Source organism: Rosa rugosa, chromosome 7 (assembly GCF_958449725.1).
Source record: "Rosa rugosa chromosome 7, drRosRugo1.1, whole genome shotgun sequence".
Classification (NCBI taxonomy): Eukaryota; Viridiplantae; Streptophyta; class Magnoliopsida; order Rosales; family Rosaceae; genus Rosa; species Rosa rugosa.
Window position 1 is genome coordinate 19088227 of NC_084826.1, and position 10191 is coordinate 19098417.

At 40.7% G+C, this 10191-nt stretch overlaps 2 protein-coding genes and 1 long non-coding RNA gene across 3 annotated transcripts in view; all 3 read right to left on the reverse strand.

Moving 5' to 3' along the window:
* The window catches only part of LOC133722971 (uncharacterized), a 1342-nt gene extending 392 nt beyond the window's left edge, over nt 1–950 (reverse strand). The window contains exons 1-4 of the mRNA XM_062149812.1: nt 751–950; nt 555–647; nt 359–472; nt 10–237 (exon numbers count right to left, since the gene is read on the reverse strand). Coding sequence (XP_062005796.1) covers nt 10–237; nt 359–472; nt 555–647; nt 751–855 — 540 coding nt within the window. The 5' untranslated portion in view covers nt 856–950. The remainder of the gene's footprint in view (nt 1–9; nt 238–358; nt 473–554; nt 648–750) is intronic.
* Nucleotides 951–1077: 127 nt separating this feature from the next.
* Nucleotides 1078–8142, reverse strand: LOC133723949 (uncharacterized). Its single transcript, XR_009853360.1, has 5 exons — nt 7301–8142; nt 6598–6695; nt 6380–6455; nt 5667–5743; nt 1078–1557 (listed from the first exon to the last, which is right to left on the reverse strand). It is a non-coding gene; the product is annotated as an uncharacterized LOC133723949 (long non-coding RNA).
* On the reverse strand, nt 1827–5241 carry LOC133720760 (uncharacterized). The gene is made up of 3 exons (XM_062147227.1): nt 2786–5241; nt 2573–2678; nt 1827–2471 (listed from the first exon to the last, which is right to left on the reverse strand). Exons 1-3 carry the CDS (start codon nt 5239–5241, stop codon nt 1827–1829), a joined length of 3207 nt encoding a protein of 1068 aa, XP_062003211.1.
* Nucleotides 8143–10191: the final 2049 nt, after the last annotated feature.

Below are 10191 nucleotides of genomic sequence, written 5' to 3' on the forward strand. Positions count from 1 at the left end.
CTTAGCGACTATACTTTCCTTCTCCTCCTCCAAAATCAACTTCACACTCTTCCTCAAAGTCTCTTCCACACTTTTCTTTCTGCTTTTTGGGAGGTTAAAGTATGAAGCTGGTTTGGTGAAACCACCAACGCCTCGTACCCTCCCAGGATGCTCTGGTTTCCCCAATGCTAAGGTGAGCACATCATCTGAACCATCTGTTGTAAGCTCTCCGTCAGACTCCTTTTTCTTTAACCTTTCCTGGTACAAATATATGTATGTAAGCTCACTTATTAAGTAATTCATATATGAAGGACAAATATGTGTGTGTGTATATACACACACACACCAAATCAGCCAGCGAAGTTTCAGATAGACTTACAATTCTTTCTGCCGTCTCCTCCACCTCAGGTTCTTTGAAGCAGCCATTCTTATCTTGCCGTGCCTTCACCCACATCGTCGCACGATCCAGTTTCTGTGAGGGGATTGACTCGGACTATAACAAATGAAAAATATATTAGAATTGGTAACCACAAGCTCTATTCACAAAGTTCAATAAGTATCATCCAAAAACTAACCAGTTCGGCTTCTAAGTTAGCATATCCTTTACGTGCCATACGATGAGGGTACCGATTTTCCTTTCTTTTTTCTATTTGTGCATCACGCAGTTCCTACAAACCAAAGCATACTTAGGCACTACATTGCATTGAACTTATACAAACCACCGATAAAATGAAACCAACATATGAACTAAGTTTCCAACAGCTAACAAACCTGGAATTTTGCTGAAATCCTGTCAGCGACAAAGATATCCCAATCAGCCTTCTTAACACATCGATAATCATCCGGTGGATTTTCAAGCAATTCAGGGGTATCCATATAAGGGATAATGTACTTGTTGGTCAATTTGCTTTTAAATTCCCTCCATTTATTTGCAGCAGAGGTAATCACCAGCTTCTTACATTCTTTAGGGATCACATATGCATCCTACGTATAAGAAAAAGAAGATTAGTTTACATCGGAAACAAGTGTGACTGAAAGTGATAAGGATTGCAATATGTTGTAAGATTTAGTTTAAATACCATAATAGATCTTTGTACGTGCTAAGACCCCAATGTAAGACTGCATTTCTTTTGCAGCCTTACCATAAGGTTCCCCCTTATCATTAATCTGTATGGTTAGCTTTCTCCCTCTGATGAGTCGCCTTGTAATGCGATTCATTGTCACCATCCCTCGCCTTAGCAGCTTCAAACCACCAGTTGCATTAGGATCTTCGATATCATCACCAACCTCTATCTTATTAGACTTAGAACTATTTCCAGACTTGGTCTTTGATACAGATTTCTCTGATACAGCCTTTGTCTTCTTCTTCGGGGATCTAGTCTTCTTCTTAGTTTGGACAACCTTCTTCTTCGGGGACACCTCCTTCTTCTTAGCAGACACAACCCTCTTCTTTGGAGACAAAGCTTTAGGTGTGGTTGACGGCCCTGCATCCTTAGAGCTAGTTCTTTTCATTTGCACAGCTTTCATCCTCAAAGCTATCGCTTTAGCTGCTGCTGCTCTATTAGATGGCGCCATGATCTAAAACACAAAAGCACATAATCTGTTAGCCACATGATAGGCAACATGACATATATAGGATGCATCACTTACAATTAAAATGACATAATAGTGAAAATCAAACACTTAGGTAATCAAGTAACAACTTGAATCAGCATATATTCCATCAACTAACAAATTAAAGTACAACAGCTCAAAGCTACAAATGGAAATGCAGCCTATACTAATATGCATACATAAGCATCAAAATCCTAAACACCATGCTACTCCCATCAGACACGGGGCAAACTTTAATTGTCAACCCATATTCCTTCATCACCATCTCGCATATGAATGCTAGGTTGATGACCAACTACATCATCAAAGGTTTCAACTGATGGCATTGTCGGAATAAATGCTAGTTGGTCCACTTCAGGGTCTTCGCATTCATCATTAGCCCCTTCGTAGTCTTTATCCGGGCACCTCACCACTACTGACCATTCAGCATCGAGGGGGTCTTCAATATAAAAAACTTGTTTCACATGCGTAGCTAAGACAAACGGATCATTTAAATGGCCTATCCTATTCAGTTTCACCAAAGTAAACCCAAGATCGTCTACTTTGACGCCCCTAGAACTCTCTACCCAATCGCATTTAAACAATGGTACCCTAAATTTGTAATAGTCAACCTCCCATATTGTTTTAATTACACCGTAGAAGTCCATATCATCAGTTCTGGGCTTTCGATCCTTTGCACTTGCAACTTGCATTGCATCGGCAAGTAAAAAAACACCACTGTTCTGAACTGATCTGACATTGTCCCGGGATTTGGTGTTGAAATCAACTCCACTGACATGGTATCCACTAAAGGTTGGCACTTCATGCCTTGGGCCGCCAGCCATCCACCTCATTGTTTCTGAAACATCATTGTCGGGAATACTCATTGCATTTGCAACCTGCTAATTGAATTATACATTAATAAAGTGCACTCATCAAATAATTAAACTCAAAACATTCAAAATCAACATATGAATAAGCATAACCCATATGAACTTACCCTTTCCTTTAACCAATCTCCAAATGTCGCATTCTGTTTTTCCCTCAACCACCTCTTGTTTTTCATGAACTTAGGGAAAGTTAACTCCAACAATTCCATATGCTCCCTAAGTACAAGGAAAAGAAAACTGATCAACAATCTAACTCAAATGAATATATATTATAGGTATTGATATTACAAAGAAAAAACAATAGCATTGAAAGTAATACGTACTTGAAGTATGGAATGGCATCTTCAGTGTTCCGTAATACACACAGGTGTGCAAGTTGTAACTCCTTTGCAGAAACGATCACCATGGTTGCGCCTGATAAAGGCTTGCATCCATTACACAGTCCAGATAAGCTTTTTGATGGAATTCCCACAGTGGTATCATCTTCACGGAGCATACGTTCTGAGCAAAACTCTATAGCCTCTTCAACAATATAATTCTCAGCAATACACCCCTCAGGAAAATGGCGACTTCTCACATACCCTTTGAACACTTTCATGTACCTCTCAAATGGGTACATCCATCGAAGAAACACCGGACCACATAACTCTACTTCTCTAACAAGATGAACTGTTAAATGAATCATTACATCGAAAAACGAAGGTGGGAAGAACTTTTCAAGCAAGCAAACTGTATCAATAAGGTCAGCTTGCATCTGTTGAAGTTTTGAAACATCTATCACCTTACTACAAATTGCCTTGAAGAATAGGCAGAACCGAATAATAGCATACCTAACTGGCTTTTCTAAAACTGATCTTAATGCCACAGGGAGAAGAATCTGCATAATAGTGTGGCAATCATGTGATTTAAGACCAACGAGTCTCAAATCTTCCATTGAAACCAGATTCCTTATGTTTGAGCAAAAGCGCACAGGAACCGTCATGTTGAAAAAGGAAGAGCATAATATTTTCTTCTCATCTAGCAGCAAGTTCCAACTCGCCAAAGGCAACTTTGCCTTTTTCGGACCAGGTGTAGGCTTCAAATCAATTCTGATGCCCATATCAACCATGTCCAAACGAGAAGCAGCTCCATCCTTGGTCTTCCCGGGAATGTTCAATACGGTTCCAAGAATAGCATCGCAACAATTCTTCTCAATGTGCATCACATCGAGAATGTGTCTCACTGGAAGATGTTTCCAGTAATCAAGTTCAAAGAAAACCGATTTTTTTTTCCAGCAAGGTCTGTTTTTCGCTTCAACACCCTTGTGAGGGGGACAAGGTTTTTTTTTCCCAAATGGTATGTTCAGACCTTCAACTCTTGACAACATCTCCTCTCCACTTAATGGTGAAGGAGCGACATCTTCCTCTATGGTATTGTCAAAAGCTGCAGCCTGCCTTCGATATGGATGATGTCTTGGCAAAAATCTGCGATGTCTCATGAATGCCATTTTGTTACTATGCTTCAACCTGTATGGTCGGGTTTCATCAACACAAACTGGACAAGCATTGTATCCTTTGGTAATGCTGCCCGAGAGGTTCCCATATGCGGGAAAGTCGTTAATAGTCCAAAATAGGACTGCCTTCAGTTTGAAGGACTCTCCTCTAAGGGCATCATACACTTCAACCCCAACCCACAGTAGTTTCAAATCATCTATCAAAGGCTGCAAATAAACGTCAATATCATTTCCCGGCTGTTTGGGTCCAGATATTAACAATGTTAACATCATGTGCTTCCTCTTCATGCATAGCCAAGGAGGAAGGTTATATGTAACAAGAATAACAGGCCAGCAAGAGTATCGGCTACTTAATGAACTGTGGGGATTAAACCCATCTGAGGAAAGGGCTAGCCTAAGGTTCCTCGGTTCGCTACCAAATTCTGGCCACTTTGTGTCAACTAACTTCCAAGTCGGGGAATCTGCTGGATGCCTCATCATTCCATCTGTTTTCCTATCATTGGCATGCCAAGTCAAATCCTTAGCTGTCTTGGTCGATTGGAACATCCGTTTGAATCTCGGGATTGGTGGGAAGTACCACAAGACCTTCCCAGGCACCCCTTCCTTATTAGTATTATCTCTACCCAGTTTCCAACGTGATTCACCACAGGTTGGACAACTTGTTGCTTCTGCATGCTGCCCTCTATAAAGGATGCAATCATTTGGACAAGCATGAATCCTTTCATAGCCCATGCCCAATGCAGCAAGTGTTTTCTTAGCCTCATATACAGACCCAGGTACCTCATTCCCTTCAGGCAGCAACATGCCAATCATGATTAGCATGTCAGAATAACAAGAGTCTGTCATTCCGTGTTTTGCCTTCAAATTGAACGTTTGTATCAAACCATTTAACTTTGTAGTCTTAGTACAACCCGGATACAAAGGCTTATCTCCATCCTCTACAAACCTAAGAAACTCATTCGAGTCACTCGAAATCTCATCATCTTCATCCCCTATCCCAAAATCAGCACCCATATCTACTGTTTCGGATTCACCTAATATATCGGCATTCATGGCAGAAGGTTCTCCATGCCATTTCCATTGCTTATATCTAACATCAATACCATTAAAGTATATATGGTCCTTGATCACTCCAACAGAAAATTCATCATTGTTACAACACTTCAAACAAGGACAGCATATTTTTGATATGTCGCGTGCATTTGCTAAAGCGAACTTAAGAAAGTCTTCAAGTCCTATCTTAAACTTCAATGATCTTCTATCAGCATGCATCCATGATTTATCCATCTTATATATAAACACATTATACAATTAGGAACTATATTATCACCTAGGATCAGAAAGCTTAAAAACGTACATATCACTATTAAACAACTTCACCACACACACACACACACACACATATATATATATACACACACAGAGATACATGAAGCAACATTAATTCATAAACATACAGCAGAGCTTAATTAACATTCGAATGTAGCTACTCCATGACAAACATGAGCATCAATATAACAGAAAATTCCAATAACTCGTGAACCTAACTCTAGGAGAAAATAGTTCATTCCATGAAAAAAATTCAATTCTATAACACAAAATGAAACATTGTAACCAGAACTATAAAATTCCAAAAATTCATGTGCTTCTAGAACAGAAAGTTCACAAAAATAAAATGAAGAACGAACTATGTGATGATTATAAATGCTTACCTCAATTTGTTTAAGTCAGAGCTAAGCCAATCATCCGCTTCCAATGCTTGCCTAATGAGCCTAACTCCAAGCTTTCACTACATAGCACCCACAGCAAAAAAAAAAAAAAAAAAAAAAACATGATCAGCAGTATGTAGTATAGAACAAGTTCAGATTGCACAAATAGAACACGACAAAAAATGATGGATGTAACAGAATAGCTTAAGGGAAAGATATATTTCTATTTCGATATGCGTATGAAAGGGAGAGCCAACTAGAAAGTGCTGAAAGTGCTTTTTTTATCAGAAAACAGAATGCTGAAGCATGCAAGTCTGCAAAATGATTTAAGTGCAAACCAAATGAAATGAAGCTCAACAATAACTGATGAAAGTGTATTTCATGAAATAACTTGAAAGGCAGTTCATCTATGTACTTTTACAATATGACTGCTTCATGAATTTGAATCAAATCCATTGTTCATGGTATTCAAGTAAAATTAGTTTGCACTCTGTCAATACTAAAACTTAAAAATCATAATCTCACATAAATGAAAAACACTCAAGTCTCACCAAGAAAGATAAAATGTCGTGCTATAATCTTCAAGTTATACTGATTCATTCACTTCACCAATTAAAACTAAATTGGGTGAACCATGCATGCAGAAGGATGTTACGACAGAAAAGTAAACAAAAACTAACGATCAATTCCAGTTATTCAATAAAAGGTTCACTTACATTGGCTGCTTCACCCCAGATCAAACAGTACATGGAAACAAACAGTAGCTTTTTCTCCTTCCTAACTGACTGCAAACTGCACAAAATTGATTGATTCCATTAGTCACTAACTCACTATCATCAATCACCATCATTTAATAAACAAGAAAATATCAATTTATCATCGGAAGAGTGAAGTAAGAAAGGATATATATGAAATCAGATCTAGAAGTCCATACTTGCTCCAAACTGGCTGAATGCACAAGTAGTTACACCACTTTATATAGTTGTCTAGGGACTTTAAAAATATATTTTGCACCGCAGCCTCATCCAATATCTGCGCAATACAAGGACACAAGTCACAATTTGTGATAAATAAATTAAATCTTACAACAACTCTTCAATAACACATGGCACTGTAATGAAATAACTAGAAACCTCATGAAGAGGTCCAATAAGTTCTTATGGAGACTGTTGAAGTAAAATAAGATGTGTACTTTTGTTTAACCACCTTTAACGATATGAATATCATATTAAGATAGAAATTTCATTTTATGTAAACCCCCACTGAGGCCAGCACGTCAAAGACAAACTTGTCCACAAAATTTCTTGTCTTTTCCAAATTATAAAGTGCAGTATTATCATGTCATGTGTCTGAAATACATGAAGAGCTTCTTATAGATATCACTTTCGCATAGGTACCAGACGAGTAGGTAGATATAATTCATTATATTCAAGTTTAAATGATGTATATGCCATTAAAATCATGGATAGCTAGCATCAAAAATAAGATTTACAAAAGATCCCCACCCCATCCTTTACTTCCAATAACACTAAACTCAAGACAAAACATATATTCATTGGCAACACAACAATGCCGCCCCATCATGTACTTCTCAGTTAACTATCTCAATTAGCATGGAATATTGATGAGAGACTTACAGGTTCAGTTTCTTCAGGAATGCGAGGACGAGTTCAAGGTCAGCAGAGCCTCGGGGCTGTCGGAGGAGGAAGTCGAGAAGCGCCGGGCGGTGTACGGATGGAACGAACTGGAGAAGCACGAGGATTAGTCGATCCTGAAGCTCCTGATGGATCAGCTCAGCGACACGCTCGTCCGGGTTCTATTGTTCGCGGCGGTTCTCTCCTTCGTTCTCACATGGTACCGATCTGTTGGTCGTCTGGGATCGGAGATCGCTCTGATCTGGGTTGGTCGTCTGAGATCGGAGATCGCTCTGATCTGGGTTGTTCGTCTGAGATCGGGGATCGTTCTGATCTGGGTTGGTCGTCTGAGATCGGAGATCGCTCTGATCTGTTGGTCGTCTGGGATCGGAGATCGCTCTGATCTGTTGACGATTTGGGGTCTAGCTCTGATCTGGGTTCGCTCCAATCTGTTGCTCAATTGGGTTCTAGGTCGACTGCTGGAGAAGAAGGGTTCTAGGTCGACTGCTCGAGGAGAAGAAAAGAGGCGTCTATTTTTTTAACTAAGTGTTATTAGAGAACTCGGGGTATCTAGCGCTAGGTCATTTAGTTCAGCCAGTTTTTTTTAACCAAGTTTTAGTTCAGCCAAAAATGTTTTTTTGTCCAGACAAGGAGAAATAATTTCTCCCTTTACTCAGACAACAGAATCTGTTGTCTGAATTTTCTAAATTATAACAAACTTGAAAAAGTTGAATTGGTGTTGATTTTGATACCATTTAGACGACATAAATAGTTAAATCTGTTGTCTGAAGACGTTCAAAAAAATCAGACAACAGAAAAAACGTCTTCTGTCGTCTGAGTGGTATGGTCTGAAGCATTTTTTGGCATAGTGCGAGGAACTAGTCTCGAAGCTTCAAGGGAATTGTCCTACTCGAGGAACCAACTCCTACGAATCAAACGCAGCTGTTCTACTCAAGCAACCAGTCTCGACAACATTATTAATGCGAGGAATGCAACAAAAATAATTTTGACAGTCTCTTGAATGGGAAAATCAACATACACCAAAAATCACAAAACAATCACCAAATACTTTTATTTTCTCACCTGATTTTTGTCAAATCATACTGATCTTTTTGTCAAGAAAAAGTCATGATATCCCCTTCAAAAAAAAGTCATGATATCATCATACCTTCTCCATTGCTCAAGATGAATTTTAGGTCCCCAACTAGATTCGAGCCACCTCTGTTCGAGGTTTGTATTCCAATAGTGCAAATGACCACAAACTCCAAGTTTCACGAGCAAAACATAGCCAAAAAAAGCACAATCACATGAACAATTTATGGCTCTGTGGGGGTGGTCAACTACTACTAGACCCACAATAAAGGCAATTAACTCCGTAGTTAATATGGCGATAAATATCGGTCATGAAAGCGACGATTTATATGGCCTTAACTACAATAATTACTATGTGCAATAATTACGACTATGAATGTGCAATGAATGATAGTCGTAAATGTGCCATGATTAACCGCCGTTATTGCAGCAATAATTATCATCATAAATGTGTAGGTCAATGGCGGCTTGTCCCCCAAGTAAGTCGTCGCCTATATAAAGGAGGCCCGACGTCCAAGTAAACCATCTCACTCCGACTTGTTTTACTACACTCGTCTAAGAAACGTACTGACTTAGGCATCAGAGGGTTTTCTGCAGGTACCCCCCTCCTCTTCGAGCCGACGGTCAAACTCTCAAGTCAACGCCCAAAGGATGCTTCTCGATCGTTCCTGGTCAGCTCCAACTTTAGTCCGCATTCATTGGTGAGTCAAAATCCTCTATGAAATTTTTCGTCACCAATAAGTGGCGCCGTCTGTGGGAACACTTATATCTAAAAAGTGATGGCGGGAGCTGCACCTTGAGGAATCCCATTTCTGTCACTGAGGATTGGCAGTGATGAAATCCAACCCCTGAACAAACATGCCCCGCTAAGGGAACGGTCAGGCCAGCAGCGGCACTTTCCAAACCAACAAAGTAACAAAACGCGGGCGGCAATGTCACCAACGAAGGCTTCAGCGAACCTCTCGCCGAGGGGGCAGGTGATACACTGAATTGAAGAATAACAGGAGAAACCAGTACGGGCCAATCCAAGAAACCGCGCACAGAGTCATGACGCGAGAAGATGAGGAAATTGATCAATGAATGCAAGTGACCCGGTCCTCGAGAATTCATTGCTAAAATCCGAAGGGACCTCGGTAAGTCTCCATTCAAATTAAAAAATGGGCACCAACCCGGGTAACACAAACCAGTATTTAGCAATTAATCTTGTGATTTTCGTTTACAATTGATCTCGAAATGCAATTGAGGCCGGTGGCCTGAGTGACTAAACTTTTATTCGCTTAACTTGTGCGACCTCGTGGACCTCACCCTCGTCGGCGGCGGGGGTGGGCTTGTATACTTCACCCTCGCCGGTTGCAGGGTGGGATGGTGGACCATGTTCTTGCCAGCGGCAAGGGTGGGCTAGTATACCTCACCCTCGCCGGCGGAGAGGTGGGATGATGGACCACACCCTCGCTGGAGGCGAGGGTAGGCTGGTAGAACAACACCCTCGCCTGCGGCGAAGGTGGGCTAGTAGGACCACACTCTCGCTGGCGGTAGGGGTGGGCTGGTATACCTCACCATCGCCGGTGGTGGGGTGCGATTATGGACCACACCCTCGCCGGCAGCAGGGGTGGGACCTCGCCCTCACTGTACGCGGGGGTGGGACGAGGTGACAGATCTTATTCTCGTGGGTCGTGGAGATTGAGCAACGTAGTTTGCGAGATTGATAGTGGATGCAGACCCCTTAGGGAATGGGGCAATCCCATAAAAGATCGTTGTTGTTAACCCAGGTTTGGTTTCAAATTTTCCAATACATTGCATTT

Excerpts from the sequence above, each read along its gene's own strand:
- LOC133720760 (XM_062147227.1), bottom strand. The coding sequence starts at position 5,241 with ATGGATAAATCATGGATGCATGCTGATAGAAGATCATTGAAGTTTAAG. Across the intron at positions 2,679-2,785 it reads GATGCCATTCCATACTTCAA|GGAGCATATGGAATTGTTGG; the intron begins GTACGTATTACT and ends CCTTGTACTTAG. Across the intron at positions 2,472-2,572 it reads GAGATTGGTTAAAGGAAAGG|GTTGCAAATGCAATGAGTAT; the intron begins GTAAGTTCATAT and ends TTCAATTAGCAG.